General features: G+C 36.2%; 1 protein-coding gene across 3 annotated transcripts in view; it reads left to right on the top strand.

Moving 5' to 3' along the window:
* The window catches only part of sorcs1 (sortilin-related VPS10 domain containing receptor 1), a 231,540-nt gene that overhangs the window by 92,492 nt on the left and 116,397 nt on the right, over window positions 1-22,651 (top strand). For all 3 annotated transcript variants that reach the window (XM_006630828.3, XM_015347402.2, XM_015347403.2), the window contains exon 2: window positions 12,741-12,808. In XM_006630828.3, the coding sequence (XP_006630891.2) occupies window positions 12,741-12,808 (68 nt within the window). The remainder of the gene's footprint in view (window positions 1-12,740; window positions 12,809-22,651) is intronic.

Below are 22,651 nucleotides of genomic sequence, written 5' to 3'. Positions count from 1 at the left end.
TTAAGATTTCCCCTAAGTTATGTCTCATTATCTACCTCCACTGTTTGGTGATCTGCAAATGTCACATATTTTTTAGATCTCTTTCTTTAAATAGAGGATTTTACATACCTGCTGTCTAAAGAATATAACTGAAATTCTAGAAAATCACATTTAGTCTTTTACACCTGTCACCATGAAAGAATATACAGTTTTAGGATCTTGCTAAAATACAGTAACTAAGCCTCCAATGTTACCTAAGATGTACTTTGCATAAGTAGGGATTTGTTGGTATGTGTGCATACAGTAGATATCTGACGCTTGGCTGTGCAGATATGCCAAAGTGAGTCTCAAAGCAGGTAGTGTAAAGCATTTTTGCAACTGTCTTGGGAAAATAAAGCAGAACATTTTTAATGCTGTTTGTTATTTGAATCAATGGGTTATAAATGGTCTACACCAAGAGCTGAACAGTAAGTCTACTATAAGTAATTTGTGATTAGTTTGATGCTGAATTTATAATGATCAAAATCTTACAGTCTTTGAAGAGCATTTTGCTTTATATTTCAATTCTCAGAAACCAGATATACATTTTATGTTGTTATTTTTCAAATTTACTTTAGAAACACAGAGTCTAAATTACATAATGGACTTTTATACTCATCTTGAAACATTAGGGTTTAATCAAGTTCAAGTTTATTGTCATTATACTCATATACAGGTATGTGGTATAACGAAATGCTATTTAACTAGCTCTCAGACGATAAGTAGAACAAAAAAACAATACAATTGTATAATAAAAGAAAGAGACTACAGGCAGTGTGCAAAAACAACAACAGGCAATGTGCAAAACAACAACAGGCAATGTGCAAAACAACAACAAGGTGACAGGTAATGTGCAAAAACAACATCAAATGTGCAAAAACATGCATCAACAGAATGAAATAAAGGGATAGAAATTATAGGGAGTGAGCTTTTTGACATGTAAGGTAAAGGTAGATTTCAATGTGTGTTTGAGTTTTTGGTAAGAAAGAAGGCACTGTGAGGTTCAGATCATAGGTGAGAGTGAAAGAGGCTGGGAGTTTAATAGTTTGATAGTGCGGGGGTAAAAACTGTCGAATGCTCCGGTAATGTTTTCCAGATGGTAGAGGGTCATACAGTCTGTAGCTGGAGTGTGTGGGATCTTTGATAATGCTTAGAGCTTTCCTCAAGCACTGTCTGTCAAATGTCCTGTATAGATGGAAGGGCAACCCCAGTGATGGACTGGGCAGTTGCCAGTCCATCGGTCAGCAATACTGCAGTTGCCATACCACACTGTGATGCAACCTGTCAGTGTGCTTTCTGTAGTGCATCTGTAAAAGTTAGTGAGGATCTGGGGACATATCTTAGCCTTCTTCAACTGTCTTAGGAAGTACAGGCACTGTTGCGCTTCCTTGATAAGACAGGTGGCATTGAGAGACCATTTGAGGTCCTCGGTGATATGGACGCCAAGGAATTTACAGTTACTCACCCTTTCCACTTCAGTCCCGTTGATGTGGATAGGGGCATGTCCGTTTTGCAGTTTCCTGAAATCAACGATCAGCTCCTTCATTTTGCTGACTGAGGGTGAGGTTGTTGTCTTCACACCACGTTGTAAGGAGATTGACCACCTCCCTGTAGACCCTCTCATCATTGTCTGTGATCAGACCTACAACTGTGGTGTCATCGGCAAACTTGATGATGGGGTTGGTCTTGTGTTTGGCCTTACAGTCGTGGGTGTAGAGGGAGTAGAGTAATGGACTAAGCACACACCCCTGGGGGACCCCAGTGTTCAGAGTTAGTGTGCCGGAGGTGTGGTTTCCAAGCCTGACAGCCTGAGGTCTGCCTGTCAGAAAGTCCCGAATCCAGTTTCAGAGGGTGGTGTTGAGACCCAGTACACTGAGTTTCTTGACTAGTTTCTCTGGAATGATAGTGTTAAAAGCTGAGCTGAAGCCGATGAATAGTATTCTTACATATGTGTTCTTTTTGTCCAGATGGGATAGGGCAGTGTGTATGGCAATGGAGATTGCGTCATCTGTGGATCTGTTGGGCCGGTAGGCAAATTGGTACGGGTCCAGTGTGTTTGGAATGATGTCCTTAATGTGCTTCATGACCAGCCTCTCGAAGCACTTCATGATGACAGGTGTAAGTGCCACCGGTCGGTAGTCATTAAGACATGTCATGTGGTTTTCTTTGGTATTGGAGATGATGATGGTTGTCTTGAAGCAGGTGGGGACTACGGCTTGGGCCAGAGACATGTTGAAAATGTCTGTGAATACACCCGCCAGTTGATTGGTGCAGGCTCTGAGGACGCAACTGGGTATGCCGTCGGGTCCTGCAGCCTTGCGTGTGTTCACTTATGATAACCCATTAGGGTTATCTTAAGATATTCCATTGATTATTATTATTTTGTGTAGAATTTAGGTACTATTCATCTGTGCTTTATTTTGCAGAAAATGTCCTTGGGATGTAGCTTTTATGCCAAGAACCATCCCCAGACAGAAGAAAACAGAACACTTCCACAGCATTATTTGGAAACTTGCAAATATGGAAAATGCAAATATTTTATAGTTAGAATTATTTTCACTGATGTATGCCAGTACAGAACTAGATGTTAAGATGTAAATTTATTTTTTCAGATTGCATGTGAATAAGCATTTAGTTTTTGTATTTTCTGAATGCAAGACGTATCACACCAGTGTAACATTTACCATATTTTTCTGGCCAGCCAAGTGCAGGGTAATATTGGTAAAACAGTCTACTGTACCATCTGTCTTTTAAAAATAGTATCATATTGCTACCAATGGGGTTATGAAAATAGAGAGTATCAGAAATGACCAAGTGGTTTAACCAAGAATTACTGTAAGTAATATAAAAGTATATAAACTGTAATGATTTTGCCAAAAATATACATGAGCGGTTGGCAATAACATACTAAGCAACACACAACATAAACAAACAACATGCCAGATACACTATTTACAAACAGGGCATCTCAAACGTCTACGTCCTGAACAACTAAAAAAAACAGATTGCTACCAGGAATTGGAATACAATATAACACCTAACACATTTATAGAGATACACCTGCCTTCTGCACCAAGAACAATACAACCTAGAGTTACATCTCACTCTATAAACCCAGATGCTACAAAATGAATGGGAAATCTATCTCCCTAAAAATGCATCCACTAACAAGGAGAGGCTATTTATAACCTAGGGATTGTCTATACAGGAAATTGGAGTTTCCTAAAAACAATAGCATGGCAAATTCTCTTAACAAGGTTAAAATACAGGTACTTAACTCAAATCTGGACTTAAAGGCTGATTGGAACAAAGACCTTCCACCTTAACTTTCACTCTCTCGCGTTCCTTCCTCTACTACAAACTACAAATGTTGACACTCTCTAGATGTTTGACTATTTCCCCTAGATTCCTGAGACAACTCAGTAGCTAGTATCTATAACTGTACATACAGTCCCTTACAAAAGTATTCATTTCTCTTACAATGTTTCTGCATACGTGAGCTTTCAATCATGACACATTCAAATAGAACTTTATATTTAGAAAGGTTTTGAATCTGTTACCAACTTCAAACTGATAAATCTAAGAAATACCGATAGCATGTAGTTTATTTTGATTTTTTAAGAAAACTATAATACTCTTGATTTCATAGGGTTATTCAGCAAACCTAAATCAGTTCAGGTGAAAATAAAAAACAGAAAAGCCACAAAAGCAGTGTAATGGTCTGTGAACAATCCAAGTAGTTTAGCTTGACATCAAAGTAAATGCAACCGCCGCGGTAAATTCCCAGTTAGATATTGAATTTCAGGCCACAACTCACATAGAATTAAGACAATTTAAAAGTGAAGACCAAGGAGGTTTTGAAACAAATAAAAGACAAAGTGGTGGAGAGTGTCAGTTTTTAGAGGCAATCCAAAATATGTATTGTGTGATACTAGAAAATATTTCTATTAAGAAGCTGATCGATTTTACGTAAAATGTAAAGTTGATTATGCTGTGATTTTTTGTTGAAAATCTTGGATCTAAACTGCAAGAAAGGTCTCTTTTTTGCCAGGGATCACCTCTTGGGAGGTGATATTTACAGTTTAGCAAATGCACAAGTCTAATTGGCATGCTTATGATATTAGCATATGTACCTTCCAGTGGGAAGCCATCTGACATCTCTACTTGGTGCTGGCCACCTACATTAGTCTCCATATGTGGCAGACAGAAGGTTCATGTGCACACTGTCCTTCAGCTGATGAATGGATGCTTTCACCTAACTTTTAAACACTATAATTTTGGCCAGTTCCTTTCATCCCACTGAAGCACATTTTAAACACACCTGGACCAGCAGTGAAGCCTGTTGGGAAAGGTAGTAAGGAAGAAGCTGTGATTTCACCTACCAGCTGGTGTTACTGGATGCTTTGTCATTCACATCCACTGGTCTATCTGGACATTTAAGGTTATTTGGTCCCTCAGCAATTTCTCTCAAAGGGCCTCTGCACTTACTTGTACTTTCTGATTCTTAATTAGAGGAGTATATTTCTTACTTCGGTGCATCTCAAAGCAGACGTTTTAATTTGCAGCTCTTAATGCATGCATAATTAGAGTGGTTGCAGGGGCAAATGTAAGGTGATTCTGCTGCTGTAGTGTGTCCCTTTTGCACATTGTAAACGCCGACAAACAGTCTGCTGTCAAACAATTTTGCAAAGTTGGAAGGAGAAGATAACTCTTTTCTAGCAGAAGATCACGTTCTAATAATAGCTGTGTGGCATATTGAGAAAGCAAATAGTCTTAGAGCAAAAGTATGTGCTGACTCAGGAGCATTGCTCAATTCAAATGTTGTTTATGAATCTTAAGTACAGGGTCTCAGTGGATATGAAAAGGCCATACTTTGTATTGCCTTAGGGTTTCAGCAGTACACATTAAGCCTAGAAATAAATAGGCAGCCTTAAGAGACCATAAGTAATGCAGTGGAGATGATGGTATGGCTTCTTTAATAAAAAAGAGTCAATTGCTATGTAATTCAGCTGAAGTATCTGACCTTAGTACTGTATGGAGATTGTGTGCAAGAGATTACTGAATCTTAGTAATGAAACGTATGTTAATAAAGATGCATTCATTTTAAAAGTTATAATTGATAGTTTAGTTGAGTTGTGAGTTGTCATGCAAAATTGCAAAATAAGTTGTTAAAATTTTGAGTTGACATTAAAAATATAAATCTTCAATGTGCTGTGTTGCTATAAAGGGAATATTAAGTTATTTGGAAAATGAGGTTTCACCAGTGATTCAATCAAGACTAAAATATTGAGATACTGTATGAATGTTGTGCAGTAGAAAATGTAGGTGATTTCACAAAATGATCTAATAAGAAAAACTCAAATTCTTACTGCATTTTGGACTTTGTTGTCAGTATATGTTTTTTTGTGTTGTATAAACTGAGAATTAAGTTACTAAATATTAGTTTAATGATGCAATGAACAAATAAGGCTTATGTAAAGTATAAGCTGATATGATATATACAATATGATATCAAATTGCCATCAAATGGATACTTTTTTAACATCTGATTAGCATTGCACAGCATCTGGATTTTAGAACAGTGCACACAATTAACAATTAATTTGTTATTTATAATATGTTTGCTTAATGTATCTTAAGTTAATTTACATGCATTGCTAATATGAACGACTGTATATCACCATAGAGTATTCACAGAAAACATGTGTTAACATGGAGGGGTAGAAGTTATACTCAATATCCAGTTTAAAGACTACTGCATTTATATATCATTCAAATTTAACATAAGATTTTAAAATTTCATATACCGGTGTTCCATTGCTCCCACCAGAATAAAATGTGTTGTATGTGTTATTGTAGCAGGAATGATAATACATTTCTAAACATCTTATGTAGAGTGTAGAACCCCTAAAAAACACACAATATACTTATTAATTTTTCAAGTATGTAATGACTGAAGAGATCCATACATCTGCAGAGGTTGATAATTTACTGTATACAGTATCTGGAGTTGACTCTCACTGGTCTAAGATTTCAACAGAAAAATACAGAGAATGAGAATTGACTCTGTTTTTTTTTAAGGTATTTAATAATTGAGAAGTTAAACATAGTTGGAAGACCTGCAGTTTTTGGGGAAAACAATAGTTACAAAATTGTGGAGAAAACAATTCAGTTTTTTTTTTTCTTCCAGAATATGTAATTAATTCATTAAATTAATTTATTATTAGCCTCCGTCAGTCGGGGTCGACCATGGATGTTGCGCCCTAGTTACTGGTTACTCTGCGACTGAAACAGCATCAGGAGTGGCTGATGATGCGGGAGTGACAGTCTCTGTTGAAGTGGCAGAATCTGTGGACAGTCTCCGTGTACCTGGTGGTGCAGTGCTACATTTGATGATTTCTTCTTCCTCCGGCCTGCCTGAGGACCTTCTCTTCTCCTATCTTGAGCTGACGCTGAATACCGCCTCTCCAGCTGACACGGTCACCTGCCATGTCCTCCCAGCATGCAGCGTCAATGTCTAGCTCTCTCATGTCTCGCTTGCAGACATCCTTGATGCTCAGATGGAAGCTATTCGGTTTCTTCTCTTGCTTTGCGTATGTTGTCGAGGTTTTGCTGAGAAGTGTGTTGATGACGAACGCGTTGTACACTGCTGTTTTGGTCCTGACAGTGAGCTTCGTGTTCTCCCAGACACGAGTACTAAGCCGAGCAAGAGTCATGGCAGCTTTTCTGATGCGTTTGCTGATTTCAGCATCCAAGGAGAGGTTGTCACTGATGGTGGACCCCAGGTATATACTGTAAACTGGTTTGACGACTTCCAGTTCATAGTTGTCGATTATGATGGCAGGAGATGTTTCCATGTCCTGATGCAGTACCTTAGGCTAATGGTCAGTCCAAAGTCTGTGCAGGCCTGAGAGAAGCGGACCATCAGATTCTGGAGTTGTTGCTCTGTATGGGTGGTGACTGCAGCATCATCGGCAAAGTGCAAGTCTCTAATGAGAGTCTCACGGACTTTGATTTTTGCTCTGAGACGTGCTAAATTGAATAGCTGCCTATCTGATCTGGTGTGCCCTCAGTTGATGACCCAAATGCATGCTTCAGAAGCACAGAGAAGAAGATCCCAAAGAGCTTTGGTGCCAGAACACACCCTTGCTTGACTCCGCTGCGGATGTCACAGCTTTCAGATGAACTGCCGTCATACTGGACTGTGCCCTTCATGTTCTCATGGAAAGATTTAATCATGCTATGTAGCTTCGGTGGGCATCTTATCTTCAGAAGGATATGAAAGAGACCATCTCTATTGACCAGATCAAATGTCTTGAGGTCGATGAAGGCGACATATAGGAGCTGATGTTGTTCCCCACACTTCTCTTGAAGCTGACGGAGGGAGAAGATCATGTCCACCGTGAATCTTTTAGCACTAAAACCACACTGCGACTCAGGGTAGACACACTCACCCAGCTTTTGGAGTCGGACATGGACATGTGCAAAGAGCTTGCAAACAACGCTCAGGTGAGAGATGCCCCTGTAATTGTTGCAGTCACTTGTTTTTGTAAAGGGTGATGATCTTTGCATCTCTCATGTCCTGGGCTACAGTTCCTTCTCTCCAGCACTGAAACAGGACATCATATAGGGGATGCAGTGGCGTGCCTTTGCAGCGCTTGATGAGATCTGGGGGAATCCCATCGTTGCCTAAAACTTTACCAAAAGCCAAGCTGTCAATGGCCTTGCTGAGTTCTTCTTGGTTTGGCTTTCTGCATCTAGTTCATTCATAATGGGCAGGCACTCTACAGCATCAAGTGCTGAACTGATGACAGTATTCTCTGTAAAGCTGAGAGTAATGTTCTACCCATCTCTCCATCTGCTTGCCTCTGTCAGTAATCATTTCCCCACTGGAGGACTTGAGGGGTACTGTTTTGTTCTGAGCAGGACCAAGGACTTTGTTGATGCCATCGTACATCCCTCTGATGTTACCTGTTGCAACTGCTGTTCAGCTGTCTTCACAGAGTTCTTACCAGTACTCATTTGCATAGCGCCTGGCTGTCTGCTGGACTTTCCTCCTGGCAGCTCTCAGCATCTGCAAAAACCTCCCACTTGGTGAATGCCTGTGTTCCGTGATGGCCGCACACTTTGCTTCAGTAACGGGATTCATCTCTCAAGACTTGGCTTCAAACCAGTCTCTGTTCTTCGAGGTCCTTTTCCCATATGTAGCAAAAGCACTGCTATATATAGTTCTTCCCACGTGTCAGTGACAGAATCACCATTCTGAGTGACTTTCAGAGCTTCATCCATAGATTTTGCAAACTGGACTACTTTTTCAGGATCTTGCATCTTGGTGATTCTAAGGTGTGGTTTTCCCTCCAGTTTGGAGTGGTGAATCTTCTTAGGCTACATCCTTAACTTGCAGCATACTAGTGAAATGTAATATGTAATTGTATTATGTGCTTAATATGTAATATTAATTGGTTATTGAGAGTTTGTCCCCAAGCTTTACTGTTTTTTTTTGGTGAAGCTATTGTACTGTTTATGACATCATATAACACTAATATCAAGGAACTTTAAAGAAAATATGTTGAAGGTTTAAAAGTTGTTACAGTTCTTAAAGCATAAGATTAAATACAAAAATGTGGAGTGAAAAAATACTATAATACATATTTTCAAGTAATAGTTGAAATAAATTATTTTACATATCCTGTATGTGTTTATTTCAACTGCCTTCAAGTAACACATTGAGAAATACTGTATCTTTGAAGTGGTTAATAGACAAGTGACTGTAGCTGTTGAAAATGTGATTGGCAAGTTCCAAAGCTGGGAAAAGTTAAAAATAAAAATTGTTTTAATTAGGAAAAAATGATCCTCTGCTACACTTCATGTAATGCTTTCATCCTTATAAATATCTTCTTGATTTTCCCAGCCACAAGGTATAATGAATTTCAAATACCTATGAATCCCTTGCCAGAGAGTAAATAGATTGCAGGTTCCTGTACTTTTATCCAGCTGCAGGCAAAATCCGATTTTCAGTCTTTATTTTCCCCTTAGATTTCAACTGACCCAATTTTCAAATCTCTTCAGCCTGGAGGGTTTCATAAAGAATATTTACTGTACAGTTTTAAGATTGGACCCACTATGATTAAATAATGAGCTCTAAATAATTAGCAGGATTTGGTTGCTTTGGGAGTGTGAAGTGTTTCATTTTTCCAATTTTTGTTTTTTTGCTTATTAAAAGGTGTGATGCCCAGTTTTCAGAGCACCTTGTAAAATACCACACTTTCAGTAGTTTGTTCATTTTAAGTATATCTGACTAACATTTATCTGTGAATGTGCAGCATACTTATACAAGTATACGTACATAAGGATCATTCAAAACTGTAAAATACCAAAGAAACAGTTTCTCTTTAACTGACATTTTTTACCATCCAGCCAAATAAGCAAATTCTTATACAGTTGTTGGGCTATACGTACAATACCTCCTAAAGTAGTTATTTCAACTGACAGGTTATAAAATTAATGGTATCATGAGACTAACATCTGTGGGTCTAGAAAAAAAATGGCCCCAAACTGTTCTGTTTTATGATGGTACAGCCCCTAGCAAAACACACTAGTTCTTAGCACCCTGTCAGTGAACATATGCAATTACTTAAAAAACACAGATCTGTTCATTTGAATTTAATTCAAGAGCACATGCAACATGTCAGCTTGAGTTATCAGTACTGAGGGGAAGTGGAAAAGGCTGGCTTCACAAAATTGATGCTTAATGTGTCATAATTCTTATGGTAATCCTGTTTTATCTTCAGTGTGAAAAGCTTTATGGAATTAAAAAAAATGATTTATACAGTATGTACTTTGGATTCTAGATGTTTTTTAGTTAAAAGTATTTAACCACTTTCATTATAATATTTTGGAAGTGATACAGTATACTGTATGTAATATTGTCTACATGTGTTACTTTGCAAATAGTGAATAACGAGTTCTTAATAATGATGTCACTTCCCACTCTCATAGTCTCTCAGCACTCAAATCCTTTATTTCAAAGTGCTGGTCTTTTAGTAAAGCATGTTAGATCTTGTGTGTGGTCTGTGTAGCTCAGAAACAAGAAGGTGTACTGTACATATGACAGAAGTTCAAGTCCAGAATCTTGTCATACTGTATATGCTTCAGTGATGCTATCTCTCAAATCAGACACAATGATACAAGGTCAACCACTGAGTGTTCTGTGAAGCTGAGAAGGGCAGAGTGTAACAGAGCACATAGTGTATAATTAGCCTTTTATCAGAACATGGATCTTCTGAGTCTCTGAAGATCACCTGCAACTACTTCAACAGGGGATCAGTCTTTTGGATTCTACTTGATTGTTACCTTTTGACTCAAAGTAGTCTATAAAGGAGATACTGTAAATGTATATTGTATTATAAAGAATAAATATTTAAATAGATATGTTAATTTACAATGATTGTTAGTTTTACATGTATATTCATTAAGTGTAGTTTTAATAATGTATTCCATGTTTTGGAAAATGTAGTTTACACAGTGATGGAATTCCCCCACAGTGCTTTAAAACAGGTAATGCACATAAGCTTTAAAGCAATTTTCAGGTATGTTACCTTTCTTACTATGAAGATACACCACCACATTTGGGCAGCTACACTATACCAAAATTGTAAAAATCCATTAAGGATAAGTTATTGGAAACAATCAAGGTTTCTTTTTGGAGAAGTGATTAATTTTACTTAAATATTATTAGAAATTCTGTGGTTAGTGTACAGTACAGTGTATATATACATACAATATAATGTAGTGTACAATAGCTAGATTTACCAGAAATGTGTCATGTTTAATGATTTTGTACAAATGATAGCCCTGAAGTTGTCAGAGCATTATTTATTGCTTTGTAAGTTAAAATACATGTATTAAATAGAGCTGTGTGTAATGGTTATTGGAGGGGTACTTTTATTTTTACAGACCTTGGTTTGAGTGTAAAGTACAGTACATATAGAACAATACAATCTGCGATACAAAAATTATTATTAGTTTTGCAATACATAACTTTATTAATGTATTTGTACATAATTATTGGTATTTCTAAAATGTAACAGCTTTGATGTGGAAACCTATAGGTAGACAATCTAATTAAATGAACTGGGTCTTTTGTGTAGTTATATAGTGTCGAATGTTTTCTTAAATTGAAAATACACAATCTTCTTGGTTGGGCTTCCAGAAACATGTGTGCAAGATAATCTACTTATTTTTCTTGGCAGGTTTGAACTCCCAAGAGGAACATTTATTTCTTCTTTTCACCCCTATATATAGTAGTCTGTTGTCAGGAGAGGATTTTACTTCTAATTTTATAAAATAATTTGTGAACTGTTAATTGTCAACTCATCTTCACATCTATGAATGTTGCACCTGCATGATATGTAGATACAGGTAGAGGTTTCCTCTGTAATGTACCAGGGTGGTCCCATCACAGTAAGCATTGAATGGAGCAGTGCAGCATTAATAACAATTATTATTATTATTAATAACAGACACCTCTCCTGTCAGTGGAGGATCGATCAGTTTTCTTGTAAGAGGACGATACCCTTGTCAAGTTTAAACCAATTCATTTCCAACATTCAGCCAGCTATTTGCTGCTGCCTGGTAAATTTCAATCACGGTGAGCTTATATGGGCTCCATACAAGCCCCTTTATTGGCTGAGCCACTCAGAAGCCCAATAAAGAATTGGAAAATGTCAATACTGATTCAGCAGTCAAGTTTAAATAAATGTATTATAAGGGTTATTAGAACTATGTAACATGTATTTTAAGGGTTATTAAAAATGAAGTTCCACATGTTTAGATATGGTATGACATTATTGTGATGGATAGTCTTCCATCCTTAGCATAATATAAGCAGTCTTTTCTCTGAATTTTTTAATGGCTGGGCAGTTCGTGTTTTGGGGCATTCAGTGTAGGGAAAATGGCAGAATCATAAAACTTAAAATGACAGCAGGAATTATAAAAGACCTCAAGCTGCGTTTGTAACAGATGATGATTCATGGACTCCACCAATAAAGTTGCTCACTATGTGTGTAATTGTAGTTCTGTGATCTAGACTTAATAAGTTCAAGCCTGGGTCATGTCATTAGGTGACTGCTACTGGGATTCTCCAAACAGCAGTTTACAATTTTCACAAAGCCACTGGGGTAGGACAGGAGATTAGTCATCTAAACAGAAACCCCTGAAACTTCCTAAAAATCTGCAGGCCTATGGTGTTGTCAGTCAGGGACATTCCTCTCCTCTAATCAGTACTAAACCTCCTTTATGGTGATGTAGAGTTTGTATTATGTCAAAAGGTTGAATGTCTCAATTGGAGGAGCCTGTCTACATCTCCTCAGTCTTGACAATGTGTACACAGCCTGTTGCTGTCAGCTGAATTGTAAATATTCAATTGATGGTAGTTCAAGTAGGAAGCTGTGTCAGCATGTGAACAAGTAAAGGTTTATTCGAGAGAAGAAAAGAAACACAACATTTTCGCTGTGGAGCCTTCTTCGGGTGTCAGTTCAGTTGATGGTTTCAAAATGTGTGTTCCTAGAATAAAAAAGATATTTTAAATATTAAAGTTTAAGCTAAAATTATCTTATCTAATTATTATAATAACTGAATAAATGTTAAGTTAACACAATGGCCATAGCGGGGCAAATTGGTGTAAATGATTCTAAAAGTCTGTTTCCCAATTTCTTGTTTAGGTCATTCTTATGTTGACGAAGCTGTTTGATTTCAACCTGGGAAGTGTCACGGAGAGCTCCTTGTGGAGGTAAGTAACATGATCTGAGTGTATACATTAGAACAGGTGGTGCTTATTTAGAGCTTGAAGAAAGATATAAGATGTGAAAAATGGGTTAACTGATTTCTTTCTGCACAAAGACTTCTTGTGGCACAAGACATTCCATGCTTAGGCACCTTTGAGTTATGGCAGGGATGGGATTTAATTGACATGAAATTCCAAGTGCAAGATAAAGACTCCCTAACTAAGGAAAGATAAAACCGACCATCACAAGTGTTCAAGGTCTTGGGAATGTTCAAACACAGGTGGCCCCCCATTACTATGGCAACAATTTGCATCAGAAGCCGGTGAAATTTGCTATATAAACTGGAAGTTTTGTACCTATGTTTCAAACAATACTTTGGTCTTATTGTTCCTTGCATGCAATAAACTCAGTTCTTTAAACTTCATCTCGGGTTCCAGAACTTATTTGTCTGTTACTACAAGCTTATTTACAGATGTTAATCCAAATTACTACATTTATAAAGTATGAAATTCTTTATTTCTTTTCAATAGAAATTAAGTTTTTGTTAACATAACTCTCTTTCCATTGTTCACCCATTCAACAAGCATGTGAATGTTTCAAAATTATTTTGGGAGAAAGCTCATAGTCCTTATTTAAATTTTTAAACTGACATGGCGCTGTTTGAGAAACACAATTCTCATTGTTGTAAGACTAGCAACTGCATAGTCCACATACAGAAATACTTAATTTGACGTTAGTGAAATTCAGTGTTGGACAGCATGGTGGTATAATGGTTAGTATTGTTCTCCCTATGTTCACATGGGTTTCCCCCAGGAGCTCTGATTTCTTCCCATAGTCCAAAGACATACTGTCGTGGTCTATGACCTTGGGGAGGTTAATTGGCTTCTGGAAAATTTGGCCCTTGTTTGGGTGTGTGCTTGTCTGAGTTTGTGTTTGTGTCTGCCCTGTGATGGACAGGAATCCAGTTAGAAAATGGATGAATGGAATTCAGTGTTTTCAGTTTTAAGCCAATCCTCTACTGTATATATTATAGTAAGTCTCTCTTGGAAATGAAGTTAAAATAACTTTTTTATTCATTTTTCAATCAAGTTGAAATTTGTATTAATTATTGCACTTTGATCTCCTCACTTACTCTATCTATAAAAAAAACAGATCACCATTAGGTGTAAAACCAGATGTGATTGACAGATTTTCAGGATAGATTTCAGCTTTAGGCTGGGAAAAAGAGCCATTTGCAGGGTTAACAGGATGTAGTTTAAGTATAAAACTAAGAAAAACATATCCTTTGGCATTTCAGGAAAATACTGGTCTACCTTTTTAGTCCAGGATTTATAAAAATCCTGAATAGTGTTCAATGTAAACTGAAATTATGTTTAAAAAATCCTTAATATTATTAAGTTAATATTTTTTTAGATGTAATTCCACTTTTGTACATTTGATATATTCTTGTTTTATCAGTGAAAGGGGCATTCATAGACTATAGCTCATATATTTTGATGGTGACTATTATACATTTCCTGTTTTTTTTATTTGGTTAATGTGATTAAAATATATCAGTATCATGCTGTAAGTGGCAGCTACCATTCATTTCTAATCAGGCTCATTAAAAAAAAGACATCAAAGGTAAAGGAAAGTGGAATCATCATATTATGATTGATGCTTGGAAACTCTGTTAGCAAAAGCTGGCCCTAAATATTCAACAGTGGTATGCTGACAACATGAGTTAGCAGAGAACTGATTCATTTCCCTAGGTCTGGATGTCCTTTTAATATGACTAGCCAAGCAGTAGTCTGCATTGGAAAGCACAAAACTCTGAGTGCTACCTAAACTTAAAACCTAAATCAAGTATGTCCATGCAACAATATTTTCAAGTAATATCTAGATTACCTTGTTTTGCACACTGAAATGCTAATAAGTCCCAAAAAGATCAACCAAGTCCAGCCAATAAATAAATATTCATGCTGTCAAAATTAAACAGAAGTTTATCTTTTCAAAATCTAAATAATATTTGTTTGATATATTTGCAAACTTTAAACAGGTAAGCAGTTGACCAAGCATTGATTGCTTTATGTGTGCAAATATTATGTCAAACTTTTACAGTATGTTGGATAGGTGGAACCCTAGCTCACAAGACAGGGGACTTTGTTTCTGACTATTGATGACTGACTATTGGGAAGAAAGCAATATTGAATTAGTGCTATTCACTGTTCCACTCCCAAAGATGTTCTGCATCAAAGCCTAAAATAACAAGATTAAGGCCAGCATCTTCTGAGATTTAAACAGGATACCTCTAATCAAAATCATCATTGCACTACAATCACTGGTCTAAATAGCTGTGTAGAAATGACCACAAGCAACTCTGGGAATGGTGTTCGGCATATGTTTGTCAATTTGCTAATTTGCACAATCAGATTCATACAGGATAAGGTTCACAAAAATGGATTTGAACAGATGAATCCATGCTATAACAAAGATGTGGCCTGGCATGATTATTATTTTTTCAGCTGAAGTCTATACTCCTCGGGGCATTGAACACAATGATTTTTAAAGGCTTCTATTGACAAGTAATTAAAAAGCAGATAGAAGAGTAATATAATCGAGAAACTGATACTCTTAAGAATGGATATACAGTATAAAGTGTTAGTGTTTGAGATGGAGGGTGATTATAATAAGAAATAAAATCAAGAAATTGTCTTTTAGTGTAATATTATTCCAGGTTTTGACAACGTTTTCTCAGATGCATAGCTATCGTGAAAAACACTAGTGTCAGCACTGTATACTGTAGGTGACCTTGTACATACTCTTTAGTATTTATGTATTTCTTCACAAAATGTGGACAGTCAGTTCATCAGCTGGACATGATTGCATCCTGCCATGGAAAACTAGGTGTAATGTGATAATTTGTATATTGAGATGAGGGTTATTCAAATAACTGTAGATAGAAAGCCAGCTATGCACATCCTGTACATTATAAGGGAGCTCAGAAAGGGAAAAACAACTAAGTTGGATCACTTTGTGCAAAATATTACAATACTTATTACTCATTACAATACAGTAATTGTGTCTCATTTTTTAGATAACATAAAGGAAACAGCTTGCTATTCAGTACATACTTTTCAAACTGGTTAGAAGAAAAATCTATGTATTGGGTGTATGTATTTTTTATTTGATTGTCTAAAGGGAAAATAATCTGTACTTTCCGAGTGATTTTTTTAAGCAAATCTATTGCTTGCCATTAGTTTAGTGTCCAGAACCTCTTCTTTTAGGATTTAATGTCTTTTGTGACATGAACCAGAAGGAAGGAGTGGAAACTATGTGGATGTGTATTTAAAAAAAAACATGTGGTACTTCTTTGCCCAAAGTGTTGTGAGAGTATAGAGCAAGCTACCCAGCCATGGTGTTGAAGCCAAGACCCTGGCTTCTTTTGGGAAACAGCTATATAATTGATCCTTGGATCAGTTACTGTACCTACTAACTACCAAATGGGCCAGAAGGGCAAAATGGCCTCCTCTTATTTGTACATTTTCTTATGCTCCTTTTTTTAGACTTACTGCAGTTGTTTTCTGTGCCACTAATTCATTTTTAGTGATGGTTGTTTTAAGTATTGCCATTTTTTATTCCTTGTTTCACTGATTTCAAATTTCTGCTTATTGAAGCCTTTCTTTTGTGATCTAAAGATGAATTGCAGCAAGTGTAAAATATAGATTCTGGTCATCAGTGTACTGAGCTCAAGGTTACTTATTTTATTTGCCATTCATCAAACACATGATTTTGTACTTTATATAGAAACAAAGAGTGTTTAATAGTAAGCACTTCCTCAGTCCTATGAAAAATTTTAGATCTGTTCATGCACTTTCTTCATCATTAATATTCTGTGATATTAAAATGAATGGGAAATAGAAATGTTATGTTTTTTTTTAATATTGCCTTATAAAATGTATTAATGTTCATGAAGTAAAACAAAACAAACCCCAAAAGTAAAATAAAAATATATTAATAAACAGCTAGTTAATAATTTAACTTCCATAATGCTCAATAAAAAAATAAAATAAATACACTTGGGAAATCTTATCAATAGTTTATCCCACAAGGCCTCAAGGGCTCATCTCTAGTGAAAAGGATATTCGTAATATACTGTACTGTAGCTGTCACATTTTATTTTGGTATACAAGCAGTGTGAGGATGTGCAGTAGGTTGTCTTGCTGGAATGTTGTCTCATCAGTGTGGGCCAGCAAGTGAGGTCCTTGGACATGATCAGTCACTACTACAGTATGTCACTAAAGTTGAGGTCTGTAACAAGTACATACTTTTACTCCAGCCATCACATTTTGCCCTCTCCATTGATCCTGGTGGTCTTGGTGGCTTTATTCTGCATACATTTTTTTAGTTTTTTACACCCTTGCTGATGTATCTCCTATATATTGATTGTCTGAAGCCTTTTTTCTCTTGGTAACCTAGACAAAAGTTTTCCTTCTTTTGGTGTCATATACGTCTTCCGTCTGAACATTCAGATTGTAATTCTTCGGATGAGACGTAAAACCGAGGTCCTGACTCTCTGTGGTCATTAAAAATCCCAGGGTGTTTCTCGAAAAGAGTAGGGGTGTAACCCCGGTGTCCTGGCCAAATTTCCCATTAGGCCTCCTAATAATCCCCATCTATAAATTGGCTACATTACTCTGCTCTCCTCCCCACTGATAGCTGATGTGTGGTGAGCATTCTGGTGCACTATGGCTGCCGTCGCATCATCCAGGTGGATGCTGCACATTGGTGGTGGTGGAGGGGAGTCCCCATTACCTGTAAAGCGCTTTGAGTGGAGTGTCCGGAAAAGCGCTATATAAGTGTAAGCAATTATTATTATTATTATTATTATTATTATTATTATTATTATTATTATTATTATTATTATTAATTAAAATAGAAATTTAAAAATGTGTATGCATTATTTTGTAATTTCACAAAATGGGAGGCAGAACGGGTCTGACATTTTTGTAAGTCATTGTGATAGGACAGTAGGTTCAATCAAGATGACAGCTCTTGTCTGAATTGCAGTCCCTAAAAAGCTGCAGGGAATGACCTGCCACCCTTAGTCACATGGCTAGTTGATGAAAGAGAATGTGATAGATGACAATTAAAAAAACAGGAAGCAGAGGCTTCCAGCTCTCCCAAGAGTCACTAGAGGTAATGGAGGAACAGTGCTCTGTGTCCCAGTGTTCCCAGAGGCAGATGATGATGTATCTTGGCCTACACCTCCAGAAGAAGTATGAAATGATGCCACTATGGCTTGAGAAAGAACAACTCAAGTCAGAGAAGGGACCTAAGAATGATAGAGGGAACCAACAGAGAACCTGGTGATAGAAAAAACAGAATAGTGCATTACCACTCAGACCTGAGGCAGCAAGGGATGGCCTGGGGCCAGAGAAGGAAGGCTAGAAGTGGCCAATGTTACCTTGGCAAGAGCCTGCATTCACGATGCCAGTGGTAGAAGAAGAGTCAGACCGTCCAGATCTTCCTGAAACAGGAACAGCGAAAGAGGCAGAGTTGCCATTGGTCAGTGTTACACAAAGGAAAAGGAGGAGAGGCTGTCTGCCAGACACCTGAAAGTCGAAGAGAAGTTGTTGATGCTGCAGTGTATTGTGTGTCCACAATGGGGAATACCAGCCAAAAGACTGAGAACCTCTGGAAATGTGATGCATCATGGGAAAGGGGAGGAACTAAGTGACCAAATGATAGATGGATAGATATTGTGAGCTTTTGAAGAGTCCTGGGGAGAGGATGAGTTTTTTTTAAGGGTAGTTTTTTTGGAAAAGTTTTGAGTTTTCTTTGTTTGACTTTGTGGTTGTCAGCTAAGGTTTGTTTGTGGTTTTAATTTATTTTCCCTGCACTGTGAAGAAAGAGCAGTTGATTTTAGAGCTGTGTTTGTCTGTCTCTTTTACCTAGACTCACCTATTCTGGATCCCATTTCTGCACATCGCCCCTGGGTATGCTAAAAAAAGTACATTCATTTTTTTTGTACCAGTACTGTATGCTCTTTTCCAAAATACACCTTGTAAATATTTTAGAAATGCATATTAATGATATTGCTGTTGCAAATCAGGTAAATTTCATAATCAGCTCTGAACATCACCATGAAAAAGCATGCTATCCATTTTGTTATTGTTTCAACCTTTATTTAAAAAAATAAAAAGTTATTTCCTTCCTCACTTACAATAAACAAAATTAAATTAATGCATACTTTCTTACCTGGTATAGTAACAATGGTTATAATAATATAACAATAGGATTACAATGACAATGGAAAATAAAACAGTATTTTTTATAAAACAAATCTGAACATGTAAACCATAAATTACATCCCATGCAGATGTCAAAATATAATATTTTCTTTCAGCTGTTTGCATTTCCTGGAACCTACTATTACTTCAAGGAATAAAGTGAGGAATAAATTCTAACAGAATTTTACATTGCTCGGGATTACTATCTCCTATTTTTATTTTATTTAATATAAATTTTGTTCAGACAATACAACAGTAATGAAGTGGATTTCACAGCAAGCATCCCAAGGTACAGTAACAAATGAGGGCTAATAAATAGTTAAGTGATTAAAACAAAGCGGTACTTAAAATTAATTGGGAGGCGAGGTCCAAAGGCGAGTTTTTAATTGACTTGTAGATTGACTCCCCTGACTCAGAGTCCCAAATCCAGTGAGACAAAGCATTGCAACATTATTAGTCCTTTAGAAGAAAAACTCAGGCTGTAAAAACCTGCCTTGGGGAGACACAGAAAGCTAACATCAGCTTAGTGTGGAGTGTAACCTACAGAATAAGGCAAGACCAGATTTGTCAAATGTGTTAACAAAGTCATCCCAGTCAGTTTTTCATAGATCAGCAGAGAAACACAAACCGGAGGACACAAGTGGAACCTAAGGGGAAGTGCGTTTAAAACAGAGCACACGAGGCACTTCTTTACACAAAGAGTTTGTGTTCAATTTGATATGACAATGAAAAAGGTGACTGGGGCTCCAAAAACTGATATTACTGCAGCTGGCCACACAGCAACATCCCTCAGTATGTAAAGACAAAAATCCACCAGCTATGAACAGTAATGCTCTGTGATATAAAAAGTATGTTGTACAAAATTTTAGATCTAAAGTAATAGCTTATGCATGCAAACAACGCAACAAAGCACAATTGCATTTGACTTGTAAAAGTCTGACATGCACAGCTGATAATTTCCCTACAACAGCATACTTCTAAAACACCCCGGTCCACAATTAATTTTCGGTCACTATATCTGTGAACTAAAATATTTATAATAGATTTCAAGCATCTTGTATGAAATAATATAGGCAGAGCAGCAACACCTTTTATATAATTCAGTAATCAGTAAAAATAAATTAATGCTCTGCTGAAAGCTAAAATATCTTTGAAAATTTTAGCATGTAATATACAGTACTTACTGTACATCATTGTCTTAGTTTAGGAACTAAACTTTAGGAAGTTTAGGAAGGTTTATAGCATAATATATCATAAATATAATCAGAAAATCACAATAGAAATACAGTATATATAAATCCCTTTAGTATGCACAGCTTTGTACATGCTATTGTTTACATAATTTGCGTTGGTAATGTCCATTTTTCTTGTGTCATCTGGTAAGCCAGATCGATACAAAGTGGTACTTTATACAAGAATGCCAATATTGAAATGAACTTTGATTGATTTGTAAAAATCTGTCATACTATTATTATTTGGATTGTTATTCTTGTTGAAAAAAGACATATCCTTACCCCTTCAAATCTATATAATCTTTTAGTATGAATATATGTGGAGATATAAACATGTATATATTTTTATGGAAAACATCACAATTGTTATAAGTTCACAAAAAATCTCATCATATTGACAAACTTCACACTTGAAGATTGAAATTTTAATTTTGAATGTGTGTTAGAATATTTTTTGTAAAACATTAATTTGTATAAATCAGTTTTTAAAGATATGGTGCAATATGGAGAAATGCAACATTTGTTGTCCCTTGAGCCTAGAAGTCAATTTCATATGAAAAAAACAAAATAACAAATACTCTAATATTTATTTTCACCAGTAAGTCTAATACCAAGGGCCTTTGAGAATTCACATTTCTGCCTATTCTCCTTGGAATTTTCTCAATGTGCTACTGTATATGGAAGATTAACACTTTTAAATAATACTGGCAAAGAAATAAACTTTTATTCTTTTAAAATGATAAAAAGAGAGTTATTATTGCATTATTTTTTTTGACTTCCTTAATTGTCACTGTCCAGGCATACTCCGTTTTTCTGCCAATGCCACATGCTAACTCAGGGAAACAGAAGGAATACCTGTACAGCATGGAGACTTAACACAAAGCTCATAGATGATGTGAAACTGCTGAAGAAATTAGGTTTACATTTATGGAACAACGGGGGTCCTTCTAGAACACCTTTGAACCAGAAGTAAACTGATGTTTTGAGGAAGTATAGAGTAGTTGAGGTGTATGTTAGCTATGTAACTGGGAATTAGTTCTATAATACTGTAAAGGATTATTATTTTACATTGTTATAATAAGACCAAAGTGTAATTAGGTAGGACTTACAAACTATGAACCAGAAGGGTGGTATACACCAAAAATGTAATGTTAAAAACTCAAAACAAATAAGTCCTTGAAACAAATACAGTAAGTATAAAATATGGCTTAAAAGATTTTCTAGAGTAATTAAGAAAAAAAAACAGAAGGAAAAAGCACTCTAAAGAGGGTGTAAAGAGGTCTAATTGAAAGACAGAAACAGGCAAACTACACTGAGATACAGAAATACAGTAGCTGAAAAAAATATGCAGTAGCATTCTCCATATTATAGAAGTAGCTACTGTATATCGGTATTGGGTAATTTTAGCATTCTTGACACCGAGGTTCTATAAGCATGGTTTAAAAATAACCTCTGTGGCCTCAGGTATTTTCCCAGTTGCACTGAAAAAAATTAAGGATGCTATTCATAGATCACTAGCTAGGATATTTCAGCTAACACTTAATTGTAATCAGAGATTGGGGAGAATGGCAGATATAACAAAAGTTCAATAAAAAAGGGAGAAAGTATAGGCCAGACAGCCTTACCTCTGGTAAAGATATGAAATGTAATGAGTTATTTAACCTGTAACAATACATAAAAACGATGGATAATATAAGTGTTTAGAAAATGGAAGGCCTTATACCCTTCTAATAAGTAAGTGCTAGTTATTAACTTACTAGAAGTGTTTGAACAAGCAGCTATGATAGCTTCCTGTTATTGGGCTGATGTAAATACTGGTATAACAGGGTTCAATTTTTTTGTCTTTGCTCTTCCTGATGTTTATTCATTAATTATATTTTTTATCAAAATAGGAAAATTGGAAATAAAACAAAGACAGGGGATTTGGTTAACTGGAATACCATGTTAAGTTTTTGTCACTGTACTGCAAAAAATATATTATGGCCTTTGGAAGAATTGAAAGAAGAGAAACAAGAATGATTCCAAGGGTATTGTCTCACGGGTACTGTCACATTCAGTACAAATAGATTAAAGGACACAATCTCTTCAATCTCAAGCAAAGGAGGATAAATGGAGATTTGATCCAACTATTTAACATCCTAAAGGGTACATGGGGTCAATAGCATAGAAAAGAAACTTAACAAACTGGTGGAATTATTTTAGGACAGAGAATAAAAAGCACTTCTTTACATACGAAGTGTTGTATTTAGAACAGGCCTCTTAGCAAGATTCTTGAAGCCCAAACTTTGAGAAATGGCCAGATGAAATTTTAGATTAGTTAAGTTGGCCTGCTATAATTTACAAG

Source organism: Lepisosteus oculatus, chromosome 4 (genome assembly GCF_040954835.1).
Source record: "Lepisosteus oculatus isolate fLepOcu1 chromosome 4, fLepOcu1.hap2, whole genome shotgun sequence".
Classification (NCBI taxonomy): Eukaryota; Metazoa; Chordata; class Actinopteri; order Semionotiformes; family Lepisosteidae; genus Lepisosteus; species Lepisosteus oculatus.
The sequence above is the reverse complement of the archived record's forward strand: the minus strand, read 5'-3'. Positions and strand labels throughout refer to the sequence as shown.